General features: G+C 45.7%; 1 protein-coding gene across 4 annotated transcripts in view; it reads right to left on the reverse strand.

Annotated features, from left to right (window-relative positions):
• DHRS7B (dehydrogenase/reductase 7B) overlaps positions 1-25,979 on the reverse strand; it is a 152,349-nt gene that overhangs the window by 102,987 nt on the left and 23,383 nt on the right. Inside the window, exon 2 of one of the 4 annotated variants that reach the window (XM_069210043.1) lies at positions 23,654-23,817. The exons of 2 other annotated variants lie outside the window; for them this stretch is intronic. Coding sequence is in view for 1 of the 2 variants with exons in the window: in XM_069210040.1 (XP_069066141.1) it covers positions 23,669-23,739 (71 nt within the window). In the remaining variant the exon portion in view is untranslated. The remainder of the gene's footprint in view (positions 1-23,653; positions 23,818-25,979) is intronic. One more of the 4 variants, XM_069210040.1, reaches the window with a different exon arrangement.

Genomic DNA, 25,979 nt, shown 5'->3' on the forward strand with positions numbered 1-25,979 from the left:
AAACGACCATCCTTCTTGGGAATCAGGAAATACCTTGAGTAAACTCCTTGACCCCTTTCCTGCTCCAGGACCAACTCCACCGCGCCCTTTAAAAGGAGGACTTCTACCTCCTGTTCTAGCAACAGGAGGTGTTCTTGTGAACAATACGAAGGGCGGGCGGGATGAGGGGCGGAAACTCCCGAAAGGGAAGGGTGTAGCCTTTTCCCACAACACTGAGAACCCAAGTGTCCGACGTAACAGTCTCCCATTTGGTGAGAAAATGCTGTAATCTTCCCCCTACAGGAGAGGAGTGAGTGGGAAATGGTGGAAGCCTAAGGCTGCTTCCCCTGCTGCACCCCGCCAGAGGATGAGGAAGAGGCAGAGTGCTGCTGAGAGGCTCCCCTGGTGCGGACCCTACCCCTCCCCCTAAAAGATCTATAGGGATGGGAAGAGGCAGGTTGCTGATATCTTCCCCGAAAGGAAGAGGAGGAAGAGCCACGCCCAAATCCACGAAACCTCCTGAAGAATCTGGAAGAGGCCGTGGAAGAAGGAGCTTGGAGTCCCAACGACTTAGCCGTGGCCCTGCTCTCCTTAAAACGTTCCAAGGCCGAATCAGCCTTAGCCCCAAACAGTTTGTCCCCATCAAACGGGAGATCCAACAATGTGGACTGTACATCTGCCGAAAAGCCCGAGTTACGTAGCCAGGCCTGTCTCCTTTCCACCACAGTTGTGCCCATTGCTCTGGCTACCGAGTCGGTGGTATCCAGTCCCGTCTGGATAATTTGGGTCGCAGCAGCCTGGGCATCAGAGACAAGATCCAAAAGACCCTGGGGAAGCTCTGTAAACGAAGAGGAGATGTCATCCATCAGAGCATGAATATACCTCCCCAGGATACAGGTCGCATTAGTGGCTTTTAACGCCAGACTGCAGGACGAAAAAATCTTCTTCGACTGCGCCTCTAGCTTTTTTGAGTCTCTGTCCCCAGGCACCGTCGGGAAAGAACCAGGCGCTGATTTGGACGAACAGGAGGCCTGCACAACCAAGCTCTCCGGCGTAGGGTGCCTAGATAGGAAACCAGGATCAGTTGGAGCCGTCCGATACCTCCTGGCCACGGCTCTGTGAACTGCTGGGGAAGATGCCGGCTTCTTCCACACCTCTAAAACCGGATCCAGCAGAGCGTCATTAAAAGGTAATAGAGGCTCCGCCGCGGCTGAGGCCGGATGCAACACCTCTGTCAAAAGGTTTTGTTTCGCCTCCACCACCGGCAAAGGCAGGTCCAAAAAACTAGCTGCCTTCCGTACCACTGTATGAAAGGAAGCAGCTTCCTCGGTATATTCCCCCGGGGACGAAAGGTCCCACTCAGGGGAAGTGTCCAGCCCACTGGCCGACTCCAGTCCACGCAGCCCATCACCCGAGTCCTCTAGCTCTCCTTCCTCTAGGGCTCGTTGGTACTCCTGCTCCTCTAGTACCCGGAGAGCACGCCTCCTTGAATGCAGTCGTTGCTCAATCCGCGGAGTCGACAACACCTCAGCCGAAGTCGGAGATCGGCGCCGATCTTCCGAAGCCACCGACGCCGCCACAGGTAACTTCGGCGCCGACTGAAGAGCAGATGAAACGGATGGACCCACCGGAGTCACAGGCCGAAATCTCGACGTCGACGGGATGGAAATCCCTGGGGCCAATCCCTCCTAAGCCATCGGAGCGGCCACCGGCGCCGACACTGGCGCCGAGCCCACGTTCCCAAACGGGAGAAAGGGCATAAAGGGTGCCGGCCGAAGAGGCGCAGGATCACCCAAAGAAAAGGCCAAAGGCCCAGCCGGAGCACCCCCTGGAGCCATCTGTTGGAAGATGGCATACATCGCATTCAAGAATGCGGAACTATCGGCTCCAGGGGTGGGAAAAGCCGGATACTGGGGTGCCTGACTCGGAGGCGACCCCGACGCCGGCCTCGGCGTCTGCGCCGGAGAAAACACCTGAGGCTCCAATACCTCAATCACCGACGCCTGTCCAGGCGAAGTTGGAGACGTCGGAGAGAGCAACGGCGTCGAAGGCTGCGGCGTCACCGTGGGGCTGACCTCCCATGTCCTCCGGCGCCGATCCGGAGACCTGGAACGAGCCTCCCTTGAATGACGCCGAGATTCTCTACGGCGCCGGGAGTCTCGATGACGCCGATGTCTTGGAGAAGACTTTTTCTTGTGATGCTTCTCCTTTGACTTGGCCATAAACAGCTTCGCCTCGCGTTCTTTAATGGCCTTCGGATTCATGTGCTGACACGAATCACAAGTCGAGACGTCGTGGTCGGAGCTCAAACACCAAAGGCAATCGGAATGAGGATCCGTCACCGACATCTTGCCTCCACACTCACGACAAGGCTTAAATCCAGACTTTCTCTGCGACATTATTTCCACAGAGAAAGAGTACGCAGCAAGATATACACTGTAACCGCAAGAGTAACAGTTGCTCCCTCGAAGATAACCGTTTCGAATGCACGGAAAAAAGGGAACTGACGTCCGCACGTCGTCGAGGACCTCTTATTGCCTGTATGACGTCAGACGGCGTCGCGTGCGAGACAGTGACGTCCTCGTCGACGTGCAGAGACTAGTAAGAAGATTTCCGTAGAATGCTGGCGCCATGGGAGTATTCATGAGGTGAGGAATCCACAGGTAGTTGTATCCATCAGAATGGAGGGCTGCTATCACCAGGTGAATAAACCTCTTGGGCAAAGGCCTCTATTTCTGTCCTGAACCTAAAGACCATAATACGGCCATCATGAAGAGAGACATAAAAACCTCTGAAAGATGTAGACTTGCAGAGTACTTTAACAATAATTCTAATGTTGATCTGCCAAGCTACTTTCCAGATGCATTTAAGAAGTTCCATCAGCCCAAATCATGGACTTTTCAATGTGGTAGAAATTCTGTTCTTAATACATAAAATGTATCTATTAACAAACTCAAAAAATCAACAACTAAAACGACTTCTGATAACATCACCAGAGAGGAAAGAAAAGCTCTCCACACCTTCAACAGAAAATAGTCATTATAAAACCAGCAGACAAAGGTGGTGCAGTGGTTGCCATGAAAGTATGTGACAATACTGAGGACGGAATGAGACAATAGCTGGATACCAACTTACAAACCTTTAGAAACTGGTCCCACACAGGACTTGAACAAAGAAATTAAGAACACCGTTGCAAAGTAAAGGAGCTTATACCGCATTGATTAAAAAACAGCAGATATACTTGTAGATCCAAACCAAGACCTGGGAGATTTTATATGCTTTTGCAAAATTCACAAAATGAACTATTCTGACTGCCCCATCATCTCTAGCAATGATACAGCCACTGAGAGACTATTTTTATTTGTCGACCTGCACCTCCAGCCCATTGTCAAGGACCTTCCTTCATTTCTTAAGGGCACTGGTCACTTCCATCAGATTTTTGAAAAATTAAACCAAACCTACACCTTTGATGATGACACACACTTCTGGCTACATTTGATGTTACATCATTATACATCAATGTACCACATAAAGATGCGCTTATGGCATTATCTGAGGCTCCATATAAAAACTGTGAAAAAGCCATCAACAAATGAGCTTACCGACTTTGCAAGCGTTATCCTTAAAATCAACAATTTTACCATCAATTGTAAACCGATTCAAGGAACTTTCATGGGCACTCTGATGGCTCCTTCCTATGTAAATATCTTCATGGGCTAACTGGAGGACTATACTCTTTCGAGTTCTAGCATCAAACCACTGGTATGGCTATGATTCATTGATGACATATTTATAATATGGAATGCAGGAAGCAGAATATTGGAACTATTTTTTAATCAACAGAATCCATCCTACCATTAAATTCACCAGCAGCAATACTAAAAAGAAGAATCATCTCATTTTTCTGGATGTGCTACTCACCATTCAAGAACAAAAAAATTGACGGATCTGTACCACATGCCTACAGATGCTCATATGTATCTAAATGTATCTAAATTGGACTTCATGTCACCCCACTCCACTCCACACTAAACTCAGCATCCTCTACAGCCAAGCACTCAGAATAAGACGCATCTGCAGCAATGAAGACACCTTTAAAGACCATCTACAGGAGACTGTAACATTATTTAAAAAGTGAGGCTATCCTCTGCATATCGTACTGCAACAAACTGACAAGTCTCTGCAGTTAGCCAGGGAAGCACTTATTTGGAATACCAGTGGATGAAACAACAGTGACAGAATCCCATTTGTGGTGGACTATCATCCACCAGCTCCCAACTACAGCAATATAATGCAAACACATTTTCCCTAACTATCCAATTGTGAAAAATTGCAAAAGCTTTTTTTCTAAAAACTCCAGTCATTGCTTACCGCAGAGCTCCCAATTTACAATTGCTTATTGTGAGAGCGGAGCTTAAGCAAGCTTTAACACATGCAGGAATTTACTGCTGTGGTTCTAAAAGGTGCATCACAATTGAATACATTTTATAAACATCATCATTAACTAGCTCTGTTACCAGAAGGACCTATGGAATAAGACATCTTACATGTCGCTTAACATGCATTATTTATGTGATTCAGTGCCAAAGCTGTTTGGCCTACATATTGTTTTAAACAGTGAATGACGTCTGTATACGATTCAGAAACCACAAATCAGCAATAATTAAAAAGAAACTTGACCAGCCTGAAGCCAATCATTTCAACCCTTGTGGACCATTTACTATCAGATTTCAAGATTTTCCCTATGGAACATGTCTTAAAGGAAGAACTACTGGAAAATCAGAGGAAAAACTCCTGGATGGACTGAACATCACTGACAATACCACTTGATTTCTGCATATCTGAAGAGTTGTCAGGACTGCACTGATTCCACATTCCAATTGGAATCTTCACTCATGCTTTTTGAAAATCAAGCAGTGTCAGCTGTGCAGCCAGTGAGCATATATTTATATTAATTACCTAGTGGCAGTCGCCACTAGGTTGTTATAGTTAGGACCATTTTTACCATAAGCAAAGCGCTTTTTGTTTTGCTAATAACTTTTCAAAATGTATACTTTGGTAAGTTCAGCTGCTTTCTAGAAAGTCTGGGGGGCCAAGAACAAAAAAAAGAGGGGGGTTGGGTAGTCCAAAATACGTTTTCCCCATTCTATATAGAATCGAATGACAACAAATTTGTCAGAAAGCTAGATCTTGGTCTCGAAAGCACGCTTTTCATCTTTTGGTGCAAATCCGTTCAGTAATTTTGGAGATATTTAAAGCCAAGAAATATAGTTATTTAGGGACGCGGATCTTCCGCGGATCCACTGCTGATCAATCCACGGATCCATGAGCCATCTGAAGCTTCTGATTGGCTGGCCGCAACCCAAAAGGAAAGTTGGGGGTACCATTTTATTGGGGAACGGTCCCGGGGTTGAAATGTGGGCTGCAATACATATAAAGAGGTCAGGGTAAGAGTTTCCAGAACCCAGAGGGATCTGGTAAATGTGCCTGAGGAATACGTAATTTGAAAAAAACAAAATGCATGACAAATATTTTGTAATGTTTTCCAAGATATGCAGATTCACGGGTGGGGGACTGGAGGGTTCACACTGAGCCTTGCGGATTGATCTATGAATCTCGGAAAATGTATTCACTCTCACACCCAGACACTTTCACACTCACTCTCACACCAAGACAGACACTCTCATACTCACTCACATCACACTCTCACAGCAAGACATACCCTCACACATCCACTGTTACACCCAGACACTCTTACAGCACTCTTATACTAAGACAGGCACTCACATCCACTCTCATCCGTACTAACATTCACACCCACACACTCTTACGCCCACTCTCACACCCAGACACGCACATCCACTCACACCAAGAAAGACTCTCACACCCAGACAATCTTGAACTCACTTTCATACTCAGACTCAGACTAAAACACACTCTCACACCCACACACTCCCACACCCACTCTCACACCCAGGTAGATACTCTTGTACCCACTCTCACACCCAGTCACTCTCACACTTACAGCAACACTCTCACACCCACTCACACATCCAGACAGATACTCCATCAGCCACTCTCCTATACAGTCGCCCACTCATATGCACATACTCACTCAGATACTATACGGTCTATACAGAGAGTTTGACACCCACTGTCACACCCAGACACACACTCTCACACCCACTCTCACATCCAGACAATCTTACACCCTTTCTCATACCTAGACATTCTCACAGTCTCATACCAAAACTGACTCTCACATAGCCACTCCTACACTCATATACTCTTCTGCCACTTTCACACCCATGCTCACAACCTGACACTGTCACACTCAGACAAACACTGTCACACCCAGGCACAGACTCATGCAGACATGGAGACACCCAAGCACACACTGATATACACACTGACACACCCAAGCACACACTGATGGATACACTGGCACACCCAGGGACACACAGATGCATACTCTGGCATACTCAGTCACACGCTGATGCATACACTGGCACCCTCAGTCACACACTGATATATACAGTGACACATCTGATACATACACTAAGACACCCAGGCACACACTGATGCATACAGTGACACACTCAGGCACACTCTGAGGTATACACTCACACTTCTAGGCACACACTGATGCATGCACTAACACACCCAGGGACACACTGATGCACACCTGACACATCTAGGCACACCCTAATGCATGCACTGACACACCCAGGCATACACTGATACATACATTGACACACTCAGACACCAGGGGTGTGGAATTTATTAAAATATCTACTTGTCCAGTGGACAGGTTGCTTCTCAAATCTACTTGTCCTGTAAAAAGATCTACTTGTCCCTTTGGTGCCATGTAGTGTGGCGACAAATTATGGCAGCAATCTCATTATGTAAGTGCTCTGATAATAGCCTCTCGGATTATGCCAGGGCTACTACCATAGTAGGGCTTAAATACTTGCAGTTTCAATCCCTACTGTAACAATTTCCTTATTTTGACACCTTTCTGCAGATCTGCATACTGGGGCTGGAGGAAGCATTAAGCAATAGTTCCAGGGCTGGAATGCCTTTGAGTCTGCAAACCTACTAACCTGCATGTTTTAAAGATTTTTACCAGCTTCTCTCTAATATTTTCCCATAATAAGAAAGGTTGGACATTTACTCCTGACAATGGCAGAATTAGAACTTCTTCCAGGGTTGGGAAGAAAGTGGCTGGAGGGAAAATGAACTTGCAAATGGTCAATAGATTTTTACATGAGCAAATCTACACATCGTATTTACCCATGCTAAAATACAGTTCACAAATATTTTATAGGGTACAACATATACCATGGGTGCACTTTTGTGACTTTCTTTAAGAATTTGGGGCCACATGTAGGTAGGTTCAGATTTGCGACCTGCAAATTGCGAGTCGCAAATCCGAATGTAGGATGGTGTCCCTGACACCATCTGTGATTCGCAAGGGCTTCGCAAATGCCCACCTCATAAATAATCATGAGGTGGGTCGCAATTTGCGACCCCCTCGCGAATGGCGGCCCTCACAGGGATGGTGGCCTGCTGGAGACAGCAGACCACCATGTCTGTGACTGCTTTTCAATAAAGCAGTTTTTTTTTTTTGTAATGCAGCCCGTTTTCCTTAAAGGAAAACGAGATGCATAACAAAAATGAAAAATGAAACGTTTTCGTTTCATTTTTTCAGAGCAGGCAGTGGTCCAGAGGACCACTGCCTGCTCTGAAAAAATGTTTACAGTGACATTCACAATGGGGAAGGGGTCCAGTGTGGATCCCTTCCCTTTTGCGAAAGTGTTAGCACCCATTTGAAATGGGTGCAAACTGCGATTGGTTTGCACCCGCGTTCGCGGTCACAAAACAATCCTACATTGCACTGTGAGTCGCAATTAGGAAGGGAACACCCCTTACTAATTGCGAGTCGCAAACCCGTTTTGCGATTCGGTAACCAGGTTACCGAATCGCAAAACTGGGTTTGTGCATCGCAGTGTGCTTTTTGCATGTCGCAAACAGCGAAAATCGCTGTTTGCGACATGCAAAAAGCTACCTACATGTGGGTCTTGGTCCCTAATTAGGTCTGGTGTTAACAAAGACATTTTGTTTTTATTAAACTTCTATTTCTCTCTCTTTCGGCCGGCTTTACTGTGAGTGATCGCATTCTGCTCTTCCACAAGGAGCATATTGCCACACAAAGTAGTTTTGTTCAGTGTCAGGAACTACAGTGGCAATCAGTGACTTAACTAAACTGGAGGGTGCCCCTTTGTAAAGAACATGGAGGAGCCCCCTCTCCAGACTCACTCAGGGCAGGTGCTGTGCTGAAGGGGCCCCCTGGAGGGTGGCTGCGGGGCCTTTGTTATGCTGCTGGTGTGCTTTTAGAGAGTTCAAAAACTTTTTTTGGGGGGGGGGGGGTTTGCCAGTGTTTGTTACAATGTTGAGGGCCTGGTAGCTCCCACAACAATAAAGTGTTACAAAAGCCATGTCAAAACAAGACATGCATTGATGAAACTAAAAGACTTATAAAAATACGTCAGATCAGTTGGCTTTGTCAGTGTTTGTTTATTTTCATGCTTCCCATAATCGTGTTGAAAATGGTTACACTGATTTTCCATTAGAAATATTTTTGGGAAATACTAGCATGCATCAACACATTTTACTAAATGACACTTCATTTGCATATAATCAGAGAGCATTCTGGGAGCATTAAACTTAGCCTCATAGCCTAAACTTTTCAAACATGTGTATACACGTTTTTTTTTTTTTTGTACTGGAACCAACGTCAGTAGTGAAGTGTAACCTTAAAACATTTATTTACAGCACTCACCCTAATAATGAAGACTTTCAAATAATGAACCACAAGTTCGAACAGCTTTATCTTTTGGAAACACATTAACTCAACTGCAGAGAGTTCCACTCTCTGTAATCAGGCAGCCAAAGGGTTTGTGCTGCAGGGGGTTGGGCCTACTTGTCCCAAGGACAAAGTAAACATAAAAACTTGTAGCCCTTGACCCCAAACAAGATGTCCCGGGGGAATTCCACACACTGACACACTCAGTGACACACCCAGGGAGACACTGATGCATAAACTGAAATACACTGATGTACTGAGGCACACACGGGCACAACCAGGCACAGACTTATTCAAACTCTGACGCATACACTTACACACCTAGGCGCACACTGATACATACATTGACACACTCAGGCACATACTGACGCACCCAGGGAGACACTGATGCATATACTGGCCCAACCAGGGACACACTGATGCATACACCGACATTCCCACATACACTCCGGTACACACAGAGATACACAGTGAAACATCCAGTATTTCACTTATATATCCACAGAGTGAAGTGTAGTTGAGTAATAGCATATCGTTGAGTAGCCTACAGTGTAGTGGCACAGAGGAGAGTGGCGTACAATGGAGTGAGGTACTGTGTAGTGGCACACAGTACAACAGCATAGAGTGGAGTCACAGAATTGAGCGTCAGAGTGGAATAGTGTACAGTGGAGTGTGTAGAGTGTAGTGGTATATATTGGCATGGTGTATAGTGGAGTGGCGTGGAGTAGTGAAAGGGGAATTGAGCACAGTGGAACAGCAGAGAATGGAGTGGTGTACAGTGGAATACCCTACAGCAGAGTGGTGTACAGTGGATTGGGATAGGGTGGATTAGCATAGAATGAAGCGTCATATAGTGGAGCTGTATACAATCTAAAAGTGTGAAGTGGATTCACTTACAGTGTAGTGGCGTACAGTAGAGTATGTTAGAGTAGAGAGGCATATAGTGGAATAACAGAGTGGAGTGGCATACAGTGTAGTTTTCTAGAGATTACTGGCATAGAGTGGAGTGAGGTACAGTGTAGTGGAATGGAGTGGAGTGGCATGCACTGGAGTGGCATACAGTGAAATAGTGTACACAGGAGTGGGGTAGATGAGGGGGGTAGAGTGGAATAGCATACACTATAGTGGCGTGGAGTGATGTTCAGTTGAGTGGTGTAGAGTAGAATAACTGAGAGTTACTGTCTTACAGTGTAGTGACGTAGAGTGGACTTGTACATAGTGAATAACGTACACTAGAGCAGCTTAAAATGGAGTGTTGTACAGTAGATAAGGGTAGAGTGTAGTATAGAAGAGTGGACTGGGGTAGAGTGGAGTGGCACAGAATGGAATGATATACAGTGTAATAGTGTACACTGGATTGCCACAGAATGGTGTACAGGGAGTGGGGCAGAGTTCTTTGGAGTACACTGGAGTGGTATAGAGTGGTGCGGCATAGACTGAAGTGGCATAGAGTGGAATAGCATAGTGTTGTAAAGTGGAGTTGCGGATAGTTTACAGTGTATTGATATATAGTGTAGTAGAATACAGTGAGAGGTGTAAACTGGAGTGTCATGCAGCTGAGTAGTGTACAGTGGAGTGGTCTACAGTGCAGAGCGAATGGAGTGTGTTAGAGTGGAGTGGCGTATAGATGGAACAGCATAGAGTAGAGTGCTGTACAGTTAAGTGGCAAAGAGTGGAGTGGCGTACAATGGAGTGTTGCGAAGTGGATCTGCTTGAAATTGAGTGAGGTAGCGTGTAGTGGCGTACACTGGAATAGAGTGGAGTGGCGTGCACAGGAGTGGCATACAGTAGAATAGCATACAATGGAGTGGGATAGTGTGGTGTAGAGTGGAGAGGTACAGGATGTAATAGCGTAGAGTGGAGTGGTGTATAGCAGAGTAGAGTAGTGTAGAGTGGAGTGCCACAGAGTGGAGCGTGGTACAGTGTAGTGTTATACAGAGGAATAGGATAGACTGGAGTGGCGTGGAGTGGTGTATAGTATAGTGGCGTAAATAAAATGTTGTAGAGTGCAATACTGTAGAGTGTAGTGTAGAGTGGAGCGGGGTAGAGTGTAGTGTGGTAGACTGTAGTAGTGTACAGTGTAACTGCACTATAGAGTGGCATGGAGTGTTCTATGAAGCGTGGCATACAGTGGATTAGCATAGAATGTAGTGGCATAGAGTGGAAGATCATACAGTGGAGTGGTGTACGGTGGAATAACGCTGAGTGTTATTGGCATAGTAAAATAACGTACATTAGCGTGGTGTAGACGGAGTGTAGTACAGTGTAAAAGCATATAGTGGAGTGGCATAAAGCAGAGTGGCATACAGCGTTGTAGAGTGGAAAGGGGTAGAGTAGAGAGCACTTTTTAGAGTGGCATAGAGTAGAATGGCACAGAATGGAGTATCGTATAGTGGAATTGCCTACAGTGGAATGGTGTACAGTGTATTGGCGTATAGTAGCATACAGTGGAGTGGCATAGGCTGAATGTCATACAGTTGAGCAGCATACAGTGGAATAGTGTACCCTGCAGTGATGTACACTCAAGTGTGTAAGGGTGGAGTTGCGTACAGTGGAATAGTGTAGAGTGGAGTGGACTATGGTAGACAAGAATAGAGTAGAGTAGATTTGCATAGAGTAGTGCAGAATGTAATACCTTAGAATGGAGTGATGACAGTGTAATAGCATAGAGTGCATTGTCCCAGAGTGGCATACAGTGGAATAGAGTACAGAGGTATAGCATACAGTTCAGTGGTGTACAGTGTAGTGGCATACAGTGGAATAGTGTATATAGTGTAGTGAGAGAGTGCAGTTGCATACAGTGGAATCGCATACAATGGATTAGCATAGCGTAGAAGGGTGTACAGTGTACCTGCATACACTGGAATGTCAAAGTGGAGTGAAGCAGAGTGTGATAGTGTACACTGTAGTGGTGTAGAGTGGAGTGGCAAAGAGTGGAATAGTATACAGTGGATTAGTGTTAGTGGGGTGTAGGGGAGTAATGTAGAGTGGATTGGCATAGAGTACAATAGCATGGAATGGAATAGATTGGAGTGGCAGAGTGTAGTGGTGTACAGTGGAGGGTGGTAATTGAAACAGACATTGCATGAATTTAATGCACATAAGAACAGGATGACAAAACAAGAAAGGGGAGAGAGACAAGGTATACACTGGGCCAATGACTGCACCAACACCACCGTTGGCGTACACAGAACCCTCACACACCGGGAACAGGGCTACGCACTATGCATGGCACTACCAGTGGAATGGCTTCTCAACAAGGAATGAGGAGGGACACATACTTCCTGGGACCCACGCAGCTCTGACCAGCAGTGAATACTAACAAGCTAGGTAAGCAGTATATCACAATCAAACCCTTAGGCACCAGAGGACCTATGCTGCTATGTCTGGCCTGGCCTAGGGGCACCCACTGACACACAACCACCACCAGGATAACACCCCTCCAGCCGTGAGTTTCAATGATAGCCACTGTACTCACCCCCTTGTGGCTGCTGTGATGCCCTCAAGCGCTCATCCAGCTCAGGGTAGGCCACCACCAGTATGTGGGCTATCAGAGGGGTCAGGGTCCGATAGGCACCCCTTCCTCGTTGGAAGGACATCCCCAGCTGGGCCTCTGCGGTTTTTCGTGCCCAGCATCTCAGGTCCTCCCACCGTTTGCGACAGTGGGTGCTCCGCCTGCCATAGACCCCCAGGGTCCACACGTACTTGGTGATGGCACGCCATATTCCCTTATTTAGATGGGCGCTGACCTGCAGAGGCAATACAGGCATGAGAATACCATTAGACAAATAGTCCTGCCAGTTACATAACTGGCCCACCATACCCGTTTCTATCACCATTGGCACACACATAGCCCAGCAAACAACGTATACACTGCCAAGAGGACCTCCACCCACCCCCCTTACACGAGGCCTTCACACACAGCTCCATGCATTCATGCCACATGCATCGTGCCCACAGTGTACTCCCCTGTTGGTCTGGAGGCCCATACAGCAGTCCGTACTAGGTGGGACCCCATCCACCAGTCGCTCCAACTCCTCAGAAGTGAAGGCTGGGGCCCTTTCCCTGGTCACAAAGGCCATGGTAGGTTCCAGGTACAGGACACAGCAGCACATGCAATGTAGATCCTCTCCTAGGCCTTTGTCCTGAGGAATAGCAGCATCCCAAAAGTGATGGCCCAACTACAGGAGCATACGGTGTGGCTAAAAGGTGAGCCCTGGTTCCCACCCAGTATATGGTGGTGTATGCCTATGGTGTGGGCCATATAGGATATTGTGTGGCTAAATGTTGCCCCTCAAAACTTGCAGGTGACCCTGGTTACCCAAACCTATCATGGATGCTGACCCCTGTGGGGAATGCCAGGACAAGGGCAGAAGAATGTTATAATGAGGCACATGGGCGAACCAGAAGGATCATTGAAAGGACCTTTGGCATCCTGAAGGCCAAGTTCCTGTGCTTCCATCTAACAGGTGGAACCCTGTGCTACTCACCCAAGAATGTGTGCCAGATAGTAGTGGCATGCTGTCTGTTGCACAACCTGACCCTCAGACGCCATATGCCTTTTCTGCAGGAGGAGGAGGAGGAGGAGGAGGAGGAGGAGGAGGAGACTGGAGATGCCCCTGTGGCAGCAGTGGACCCTGAGGACAGTGAGGATGAGGATGTGGGCAACAGAACATCTGTGATACGTCAGTACTTCCAATGATACACAGGTGAGAAAGTGCAACTTTACATTTCTATGACTTTGGTTGTATTCTGTGTGGCACTGGCATGCTGGCATTTCCCACTTCTTTGCCCACTTACTGTTACCTCTGGATATTCATTTTGCGGATGTTGGTGACTGACAATCACAACAGCCAGATACAGGTCATTAATTCTATGCTCATTCTATGTACCGTTAATTTGCAATGGTTGTAGCTGTTTCAATCAATACATGAAATACTCAGTCTATTTTTATCCAAGGGTGTTTATTGTAGTGCTAATATATAGGGGGGAAAGTGCAATGGGATGGGGTGATGATGAAGGAAAGTACAGGTTGCTGTTCCAGTCTGTTTGTAGCACAGGTGCATTGTCCATGGGGACATAGGAAGGGGAGCAATGGCAGTTCAAGGTGGACAAGGTGACTGAGTGGGACACAAGGGGGGCAATCAGGAGAGTCATTTCCTGGCAGTGGTCTTGGCAAGTGTTTCTGGCTTCTGTCTGGTTTGCAGGAAACGTTTGCGGGTGGTTCACCTTCTGCAGGTTGCTGGTGGCCTGTTGGTCCTGTGGTAGGGCTTCCTGGCCACTAGTGGCAGTGGAAGTGGAGGGCTGTTCAGATGACTGGCTAGTGGCAGGGGGCGACCTGGTGTGACACTGCCTCCCTCATAACGTTGGTCATGTCTGCCAGCACCCCTGCTATGAAGATCAGGGTGTTGTTGATGGTATAAATGTCCTCCCTGATCCCCTGATACTGTCCCTCCTTAAGCCGCCTGTTCTCCTGCACCTTGTCTAGGATCTGGCCCATGGTGTCCTGGGAATGTTGGTACGCTCCCAGGATCTTGAAGAGTGCCTCCTGGAGAGTCCGTTCCCTGGTCCTGTCCTCCCCCTGGCGCACAGCAGTCCTCCCAGTGTCCCTATTGGCCTGTGCCTCTGTCCCCTGAACGGTGTGCCCCCTGCCACTGACCCTAGGTCTCTGATTGTCTTGTGTGTGAGGTGTGGCCTTGGGCCCCTGTACAGGTGGGCACACTGCTGATTGACGTGTCCTGGGGACAGAGGTTTGGGGACGCTGGGTGGGTGCTGTGGTGTTGGATACTGATGGGGGAGGCTCTGTGGCGGTCTGTGAATGGGCCAGGTAGATTGTCCAGAGTTACTGTCATCACTGTGGGTCTCTTCTGTTGGGGGACTGGATAGTGATGGCACCTCCTCTCCAGTGACATTGGCTCGGGTACCTGTGGGATGTAAATGATATATTATGCTTCATGTGTATGACATTTGTACATCCCTGGCTTCCCCTCTATGGTTGGTGTTGCCCTGCCAGCTTTTGGTTGTGTATGTTGGTGTATGGTGGGACTGTTAGTTTCCCTGTGCTGTGCATGCTTTAGTGATGAGTGTACATGCAGGGCTGTGCGGGGTGTCCATGCATTGGTACAGCATGCAGGGCTTGGCTTTGGGATTAGTGTGATGGGAGTGAGGGTGAGGGTGTGTGATGGCATGCAGGTATGGGGGTGATGATTGTTGAAAGCTGACCTACCAGAGTCCAGTCCTCCTCCAACTCCGGCCAGGCCCTCAGGATGCAGTATTGCCAAGACGTGCTCCTCCCATGCTGCGAGTTGTGGGGGAGGAGGCAGGGGTCCACCGCCAGTCCTCTGTATAGCGAGCTGGTGTCTTGCTGCTATGGAACGTACCTTCCCGTAGGTTGTTTCACCTCTTCCTGATGACGTCCCTTGTTCTGGGGTGCTGTCCAACGGCGTTGACCCCGTCTACGATTCTCCATCATAGCTCCATCCTCCTTGCTATTGATATCTGCTGCACCTGTGCTCTACCCTGACAATTTCCCCAACCATGACCCTCAACTCCTCCTCTGTGAAACAAGGGTGCCTTTGTGGTGCCATGGGTGTTATATGATGTGTGTTGGTGAGGGTGTGTTGGGTATTATGTTGGGGTGTGTGATGTGAAGTGTGTGAGGGATGTATGGATGAGTGGTGTCTGGGTCTAGTTTTCGCAGTGGTCTTGGTGTCAGTCTTGTGCAAATGATTTGTATGCGTAAAGGGTTGTGAGTACTGTGGGTGTGTGTTTTATAGTGTGTGGATGTGTGGGTGTGGTGTGTGTATGGTTGTTGGGTGTGTGCTGTTGGTATTGTCCAACGTTGTGTTGTTTTGTATGTGGGTGTCAATTCTGTGCCCAGCGGTATGTACCGCCAATGGTTTATCGCCGTTAAATGTCCACCGTGGTGATTCGTCGGTCATAATGTGATGGGCATTGTTCTGTTGGCATAACAGTGTGGGTTTTGAGACCGCCAGTTTATCACTGACCTTTGGTCTGGCGGATTTGTTTATGTGGCTGTACTCTGTCAGACTGGTGTGTATTTGTCATAATATGGTGAACGGCTACCTGCCATCGCGGCGGGAAGTTGGCAGCCGTCAGTGTTGCGGTAAACTGGATTTATCACCAGTGTCATAATGAGGGCCTAAGACTTGATTGACTAGTGGCTGTGTTTACCAAAGGTAAAAGGCAGCCATGTCATTTTTACTACAAATGTCTGCATTTCGGGTTAAGATCTCAGTTCTTGGTAAAAAGAGAGTTTTAGTGTTGCCCTCTACCTATTACGACTCCAATAAAGTGTTAATAGGTAGAAAAAATGTAATTATAATTTTCTACATATTTTTACAGCCTTTTAGGGAGAACTGTGCATTTTAAAAAAACATTTTTCAAGTACAGCGATAATCTGTACTAATACTACAGTACTTCGTAGACTGTTCACTGAAGATTTAAATATGGGAATACACTGAAATATACTGTAGTTGTAAAACATAGTGTTTTACATTTTTTAACTTATTTTTAGTATTGCAGTACTCCTGAGGCAGTACCACAAAATTCTGTACATTGTTTCTAAACATATAGAAACTTATAAATATTTTTCCCTATCTAATACCACTTTAATAAAGTGATACTATGTAGAGGAAAATATCAAACCTAATACTCACCGACATCTAAGGGCAAAATGCAGAAGATAGGCAAAGAGTACCTAAAAACAACATGGCTGCCTTTAACGTTTGGAAATGCTGTCATTAGCCAAATTTCATGTAAATCTGTTCAGCTGTTTTCACACTACGTGAGATACAAAAGTCTGGAAAATGCACTGGTGGAAAAACGCATCCCCCCCCTTTTATCTTTGAAACCCTTGACTAATCTCCACAAATTCTGCATCATCTGCCAATTGTGTGGATTCGTGAAACAGGTGCAAAAGGTAAAATTGGTAAAAACGTCTGAGGAATTCCTATCTCTGGTAATCCTAACTATAACTACAAAGTGGCTACTGATTGCCTGCCGCCGTTATTTTCCACAAGAGAGTGTTGAAGTACCAGCAGCTGGCTGTGTGTGGTGCTGGACTTACTACTTGTCTTTTTTTTTTTTAATAGCAACCTACACTCTTATTGGTGCAGTAGCCCAAAGTAGTAAACTTTTCTTAAAAGTGTAAATTACTCAAATGTCTAAGTTACCTTTGTGGATCAGGGCATCAATAATGATCATAATAATACTTGAAATTGGATCACCAGGAGTATTTCCAAAATGATTGGTTGAAAAAAAACAAAATCCAAAATTAAGGGCACCTGTGGGTTATCAGGGGTCCCTCTGGTACACTTTTTTCTATGGACGCAATAATATAACATAGATAAATAAAGGGCTGTGCTGTATCTTCAAGTAGAGAGGTAGTTGAAAGGACTTAGGAAGAGAGAGGAAACCCATGGTCTCCGTCTCCTGCATACAGAAAGATGAAATGGGCTACAAAGATTCAGTTAGAACCAAAAGAATGCAGACTCACCAACAGGTGCAGTCCTTCTGTGATCCCAGCAGGTATTACAGATGTTTTGTTCAGTCATAGCTAGCTGGGTGAAAGCTCTTTCGGCTACAGGAATGGATAAATTATATGAATCTACTGCATGCAGATCCCAGTTCATTGCACTTTGTGCCTGTGCCCCAAAACACTGCAGTTGCTTTACTCTCTTGGGCAACGCAAACACATTTTACCATACAGGGTATGGCAAAAGTACTTTGTTTTCTTGTCTTAGTCTCAGACTTAGCCTGCAACTTCCAAACTCTGCGTCCTGATTACACATCTCTTCAAACTAGTCTTTTAAATCTTCTTGCGACAGGGCAAAAGCCAATGCCAATCAAGATACATGTCATGTTTAAATGCTTTATTTCCAGGCAACAAGTGCAGGATACATCATATTCTCTGGAGAAAAAAGGTATCTATCATTTTCTTTAACTGGTTCCAACCTCTAAGCTGAGCTCAACAGCATGTGTACGGCTTATCTGGACAGGAGCCAAAAGCCTAAGAAAAATGCCTCTGCAGGCAGTGTAAACCTAATATTTTGGACTGTTTCTCCCTTTCGCTATGCACATACATTGGCTAAATTGCATATTCACTATTGTGAAATAAAGGCTCTCGTTGAGAATAAAGAACTCTGAGTAGACACAATAGCTTGATTTCTATTGGTCTTTCTTCGTGCTCCGATTTAGTGACACTTTAAAAAACACACAGAGCTTACTCTGCTAGACTGCTTCACGTTCCGCAGCAAAGCAAAGCATTTATGCAAGCTAGCACAATAAAATTTCCTACCAAGAAGATAACTTTCAAGGTTGGGAAGGTGCAGAAGACACAACCTGTAGTACATTACAAGCCTGGCCCTTCAAAGCCTTAGTTTTAAATCTGAAATATATCTAAATCAATCAGGAATCCACCACTAATAAAAGGCAGCCCCACAAACCCTTAATCTGCTAGATCCACCATATTTAGGCTCAGCACTGATATATATTGGGTTTTGCTGACTGTAAATTACAATGTACAGTGCTGACCTTCTGTCCTTATCATAGGCAACAGCAGAGTGACACTCCATCAAAGGGGAGCGGTATAACCAGGCGGAGTAACCAGATGCGATCACTTTAAGTCACTTTATCAGCACCTACAGTACATTAGTACAGCTGTCTGAAATAATACCCATTGCTTGCCACAGCCCCAGGGCCAACACATGGTGAACCACCATAGAAAGAGCCTGCAACAATACACCTCGAATAAGGTGCGAACGCACACGTGTGTAGGTTACAAATGCCATCACAACCTCCATTTCCCATTCTGTACCTGCTCCACTTTCCACTTCCATAATCCCTAATGCTGCTTTCCTTTTCGTCTACATTTATTAAAGGCTACTGAAGTGCCCATTCTTCTACTCCGCCAGCTTGGGCTGTGAAACCCTCACCTCTGCAGGTTTATATCATTCACTCCATATTGGCCAAAATGCAACATAGTGGCACAATATAAACCACCAACATTTTTAAAGAAATTCAAGCTTTGGCACAATTACACTCTTGCTGACAGTAAGCCTAGATAAAAGTTAAATCACACTAGCAAAATCTTCAAAAATGACCATATAAAATTTTATGAAAAAAAAAAACACTTTCGATTTTGCAATATGTGAATACACCTAATCTTTAAACACTGGATACTGTTTTGTGGAGAAAATGTCTTGCGAGGAGACATTTTCTGCTAAAACTAAGCACCTGCAGGTATTTTATATCATTTTTGTTATTTGAAGTATGCTATTCAGTGAAAAAGGCCACAAAAGATACTAAAAGTACAATTTCCATGAAATTCCATATAATTTCGCAGACAACCACTAATTGGGAGGCCAAAAGTAAATGGAATGAAGATGCTTGTCCAAGAGGGTAACTGTATAAATGTAATGGAGTTTGTACTGACGTTGATTACATTGTACCTCTTCTATAGATGGGACACAGCATTTATAACGAAAGCCAACCAACATAATGAGCTGCTGTCTGGTTAGTTTCTGGGTGACATCACAAAATAAAATGATGGACGAAGTGTTGAAACTTTTCAAACACTCACCCCCAGTCACAGATCTGGGTTTAATCCATCGTTATTTTGCTTGCCACGTCATCCCAGTTCAGACCCAGCCAAATGCAAATCAGTCTTGACCCTGTTCAGCACTCCGTCCATCATCCTTTTGTGTTGCTAAAGTTGCCCCAAGTGGGAAGGGTATGCCCAGACGTGGGTCCCTTGCTCACTGTGCCACTGGATTCAAGCTAGCCTGGCTGATGAAGGGTAATACCCTGAAACCGGTCCCAGGATGCTTGTTCCCGGTCCAGGGAGGACCTGGCCTGGCAGTTCGGGCTGGACTGTTCCCATGAGGAACAGGGTCAAGACTGATTTGCATATGGCTGGGTACAAACTGGGGTGGCATGGTGAGCAAAAGAACAATGGATTAAACCCAGATTTGTGACTGGGGGTGAGTGATTGCATTGTTCAGCACTCAGTCCATCATCCTTTTGTGTTGCTATAGTTTCTGGGTGATCCATCAAGCGGGGGTTGGGAAAAAAGGGGATAGGGACCAAAAACACTTTTCCCCATTCATTTTTCCATAGTGAGTTTGAACAGCAATAGAGCAGAAACCACTAGGCGGAATTACACCAAATTTGCCAGAAAGCTAGGGCCTGGCCCAGAAAACGACTTTTTGTGATTTAGTGTAAATCTATTCAGTAGTTTGAGAAATTCCAAATTTGTATATATGTAGGGATGCAAAGGCTCCGCAAACCCTCCTGATCGCGTGCTGAGATCTGATTGGCTGCCAACACTTCAACAAGGAAGTGTTGGCAGCCATGCTGGAAAAAAGGTACACCCTGACCCTTTAGCTCTGGTGGTGGAGTTCCTAGAGGGACACCCCAGGGCTATAAAGCACTTATAAAAAAATTGCTGTGAATTTGTAATGGGGGCTGCAGCAAAAGTAAAAAAAAAAATGTTTTTAAAAAGTGCAGGCTCCAGCGCTTCTTAATACCTAAGCCCCCGGGCGGGCCATGTCCTGAGGGCACTGATATCTAATGTAGGTGGTGGGGTGCTCAGCCCCTGTACAGCCCCAGGGGCCTGCAACCTCCCCAGGGCCAAAAACATTATATATGCGGGGCCAATTGGCCCCCTGCAGCTCCAGGGACCAACACCTCCCTGGGGCACAAATGTAAATGGAGTGAGAGGGGCTGCCCTGCCCCAGCGCAACTCTGAGGACCACCACCTCCCCAGGGCACAGATGTAAATGGAATGCAGGGGGACGCCCCCCCCCACTCCTTGCAGCCCCAGGACTGGCCCATACCCAATGTAATTGTCTAATTGTGTGCGTGGGGGCGCATGGCCCCCACGCCCGCAGCCCCAGGGACCACCACCTCCCCTGGGCATTCAGGAAATTATATGCAGGGGGCAGTGTGGTCCACCGCAGCCCTGGGGGACACCACCTCCCCCTGGAAAAAAAATAGAAAGGGGAACAGTTTATGACCCCCACCCCACAGCACGGTGGATCATCACCTCCCCGGGGCTCTTTTCGTGGGAGGGGGACCGCATGGCTCCCCTCGAGAAGCCACAGATGGCACATGGGATCGCCACCCCCAGGGCCAGCTCCTCCTATGACCTCCCCCAGGACATAGCTGTCTGCTTTTACTTTGAGGGAGCAAACAACTCCCACCATACAAAAGCAAACAAATTCCGGTTTCTGCAAGAGAGAGCTGTCAAGTAGCTCTCTTGCAGAATGCAGAGATTTCAATTGTCTTCTCTGTAAGCAAATATGTGTACAGGGAAGACAGCTGAGAACCTTGCCCCCACACGACATGGGTAGAGTCTAGGACCACGGAGCTTGAGGGTCTCTCCACGGTCCTGTCACTCTCTCTGTCTCTTCCATTCCAGGGAGGGAGGGAAGGAGACACTCATTACAATGATCACTCAATGCAATGACTGCAACACTGGAGGGTCCTGTGGCATAATGGTTAAAGTCACAGGCCCTCATACTGAGAGTTGAGGGTCTAGTCGAGGAGTGTCTGCGGTCATTTCCTTATTTTAAACTTTAAAAATTCAAGGTTCATACTGAAGTTAATCTCACTCTTTAAATTGACAAATACATTTTTCTTTTCAATTTGTCCAGAAATATCTCGTTTTAGGTATATCATTCACCAAAGCCTAAAAAAGTCACCATCTCTCTCTCATTTTCTCTTCTTCTATCTTTCTCCCACTCACACACCCACTCAGACCCTTAAGCACCCACTTACAGACCCACTCAGACCCTTGTGCACACACTCACAGTCCCACTCACACCCTCACAGACCCACTCACAAACCCAGTCACAGACTCACTCACACTCATACACCCAGTCACAGACCCACAGAAACTCTCAAGCACCCAGTCACAGACCCACTCAGACACTGACACACCCACTAAGACATTGATGCACCCACTCTCATACCCAGACAGATGCTCTCACAGCCACTCTCACCCCCAGATACACCCCCTTCCAGCAGCCCCACAGACAAAGCTGCTCTATGCTGATGAAGGGATTACCCAGAAACACGTGTCTAAAGTTTACAGCACTTGTTGCACCTACTAAAGTGAAAAACTTTTGTTTACTTTATTGACAAAAAACGAACTTGTACTGCATTTACCATGATGCACTGGGGCTGAATGTATGCTGGAGTGTGAGCAGGGTGCTCCCGTTCGGGTTTTTCTTATTTATAACATGTGAAGGGGGCCCGCCAACCACCACGCCCTGGGGACCACCACCCCGGGGGCATTGATAAAAGTATACACAGGAGGGGAGCATGTGCCCCCCTGCCGCAGACCACCACCCCAGAGGCAAAGTGTAAGCTCTAGGGATCACCACCCCCGGGGAACTGTAAACATTGGTGGGGACCATGTGGCCCCCCTTGAGGAGCCTCTCATGGCCTTGGGGACCGCCACCCCAAGGCCTGGCTCTTGCTATGTCCCGGGTTGCCCACCCCCCGGGACACAGCTGTTTGCAATCTTAAGGCCTCTCCTGCAGTGCCATGTACCCCGTAAAGGGCTTTTGATCATTTATTTTTATTATTTTAAATAATTAAAAAATATATAGGGATCGCGGGGGAGCCCTCGAGGGCTTTCTCGTGGTCCCTGAAAGCCCATCAAGGCCAAAAAAATAAAAATAAAAATAAACCCTCATAGCTCAGTGTGAGGGTCACGGGCCTTCACACTGAGCTACGGGGGTGGGGTTCAGCGGGACTTATTTCCATTTTTGTTTCATAAAAATAAAAATTTGGGTTTTTTTTTTATACATTTCTTTATTTGTCATTGGAGACAAATAACTCATTCTAAGTATATCAAACATCAAAGCCTAAAAAAACTCTCCCTCTCACTTTCTTGCTCTCCCTCTGTCTCTTTCAATCAATTCTCCCACTCACACAGATACTTGTGCAACCACTCACAGACCCAGACACTTATGCACCCACTCACAGACGCACTGACACTCATGTACCCACTCACATTCACTCACTCATACACTCATACACTCACAGCCCCAGTCAGACCCTCATGCACCCACTCAGTTACGCACTCACACACCCACTCACAGACCCATTGACACCCGAGGCACCCACTCACAGACCCGCACACATACTGACGTACCCACTAAAACACTGATGTATGCACTCTCACACCGAGAGACACTGACAGCCACTCTTACACCCAGATACCGCCTCTCCGCTTATTTTGACACCCAGAAAGGCTGTGGTTAACTTCCGCCACGTATGCGCAAAGGGCCATGCCCAAGATCGAGTTGGGTGGTTAGGGAGATTAGCCGCAGGGACTGGCTGCAAGACAGCCCTTGCGGACAACAAGGTTGGGTAACTCGTGCCTTCGCCATGCACAGCGAATTACTCCACATATTGTCACTGATGACATATTCTATGCCATCTTTCATACTCTCACTGCAACATTTGCAATAAACTTATTGAAGAGATAACTGTGCATGGCAAAGACGCAAGTTTTAGTTACTTGAAAGAACTCTAACTGCTGAATTTCTATGGTTTTGTAGAAGTGAATTCAGAACCCAACTATAACGTCCCTGTAACCTTTGTTTTTTTTCAGTGATATATATATATTGTTGAGAAATAAATACATATAAATATATACTTTTACCACAGAAGCTTTTCCACAAAAATGGAAGTATATTACAGGTAAAAATGAACTATACATATATATATATGTGTGTGTGTGTATATCTGTGTGTAAAAAGGGTTTATACTTACTTGTTAAATACCTACATTTCAGTGGTAAAGGCTTTCGTTGTAAAGGCAGAATCGTTTAATAAATGTTCGCTGTAAAAGCCTTTCATTTGAAAGGCATTTTCGCTATATCGCTTGTGTTATAAAGTCACTGGTTGTAATGGCATTAGGGATTCCGTCATACACCCCTATAGATAAAATGATTTCAGAATTCAGTTTTAAGTACTGTAATTTCAACAACTTTCACAAGGACTACAATTAAAAAGCAAAACGGTTTACAAATCAAATGTACAAAAGGTATTTTATTTTCTAAACAACAAAAAACAAACATTGCGGTAGGCAAAACAGAACCGGTGAGGTAAAACACCTTCATGCTGTGTGCAAGGCAGGCGCAATCGCAGTTATAGAGAACAAAGCTGAAATCCGAGCTGTGAATGCAGAACACCAGGGCTGAAAGCTAGCTTAGAAAAAAGTTTTTTTAGTGCTAGAAAATGTTGCCATAATTAAGATTGTTGTTAAAGAAGGGTTAAAGAGGGACGCGTAAAAATACATCAGAGAAGTGGAGCAAAAGGTAGGGAATCTGGTGAGTTGAACTCTTCTGTTTGGCAACTATACATATCCCCAGACCGATCTGACACTAGGAAACAAGGGACTGGCATTAGGGCTCACGCCCTGGATTTTCCTTCTGAATTATATACATGGGTGCTGTTTTGACCACATCTCTCCAAAAGGAGAGAACGACTGCACAAACAATTCAGACTAGCAGCCTACATTTTCAGACTGGATAGCATTCGTAAAATAAAGTCAAATGTTTGCAATCCATGTTGAAAAGGTGGGACCAGTAATGGGAGCTGGTAAGAAACGTCACACTATTAGGGTAAGCAAATACATAACCACTGATTTAGTTATAATTAAACTAAGTACTCAATCAAGACCAAGCCCATGCAACTAACCTAAGCGTACGGGAGTTGTCCAGAGGGGTTATAGCTGGAGTTCTCGTTTTTATGTTTAGAGTTCTTGCTACTGAGCTGAAAATGGAGGAGACAGAAAGACACTTTCAACATGTGGAAAGCCTACACATTTCCCGTCCTTCTCTCAGAAGTACTCGGCAAACCAAAGTTTACGAAGATGCTGTGATTTTCAATCTGAGAACATCCAATTAATTATTAATGCATACACGGTATGGGGTAGAAATTGATTTATTCCCCTTAACTGAAAAGGCAACAATAAATTGAAAAAAAAGGCACACTGATATCACGTATTTGTCAATGAACAGTTTACCTTTTCTTAAAGACATAATTAAGACAATGGCTTCTGGTAAGACAACTGAATCAAATCCCACAGTCCGGAAAGGCTTCAATATCGTAAACTGTTAAAATAAAGTTGTTGAGGAAATGGATACGGTTATCTTCCAAAACAACAAGAGGAGATTCTGGTCTAGCAGTAAGAATCTGGCATGGAGACAGAAGAACACAGAAACCCTAGTACAGCTTCCGAATTAAAGCATGACAATATTCTAAAAGTGTTGTATCATGTGAAGTCTTAGAGAAGGGGTCTCCAACATGATTTTAGAATAAGGGCTACTTATGTTCAATGAAAGTTATCCCGGCTATTAATAATGTTGTAGTCATGACCACATTAGGCAAAGTTACATTAGTGGCCACCCTATTCAAGATTACCAACAGTGATGATCACTTGAGTGCATCAGGCAGGTCTGCAGCAGTAACGTAAAAAAAAGCTTTAACGGGGATAATACATAAAGGCCATACCTGCAATCCCACTGACACCAAGGTAACCTACAATACCATTGACACCAAGATAATAATATGAGTAATGTCTGCATATTGTCTCAGAATTTTTCTCTCCAATATCTGCTTTTAAATATTGTTTACATTTAGCCATTTTTCTCCAAACATCAGCTGATGACTTCTGAAAGCACACAAATGTTCTTCATGAAGACGTTGCTCGTTTTTTTTATAGCTATATGTTCATATAACCAAGCAAAAGGTGCTAATTTAGTAGGTTGAGCTGTACACAGTAGAACTACTAACTTGAAGCTGGAGTGCTACCAGTAGCTCACAAGCTACTCGTTGTACAAGACTACTTCACAGCCTGTATTTAGAGCTTTAGGCACGTCCTAGTCGTTATGAAAGATATAAACTGATATAACATTCGGGCAAGGTTCTTTATAACTTCAAATGAAAGGACTCTATTAGGATGGAATGATGTAGACTGATTGGAGGGTCATCTTCCCTCATGCTCTCCAACCAGCTCTTCCTAACTCTGTAAGCAAGTGTATTTATTGACTGAGTCCAACCTCACTCATTTATTGTGATGTGATATACTTACA

The sequence above is a fragment of the Pleurodeles waltl genome, chromosome 10 (genome assembly GCF_031143425.1).
Source record: "Pleurodeles waltl isolate 20211129_DDA chromosome 10, aPleWal1.hap1.20221129, whole genome shotgun sequence".
Classification (NCBI taxonomy): Eukaryota; Metazoa; Chordata; class Amphibia; order Caudata; family Salamandridae; genus Pleurodeles; species Pleurodeles waltl.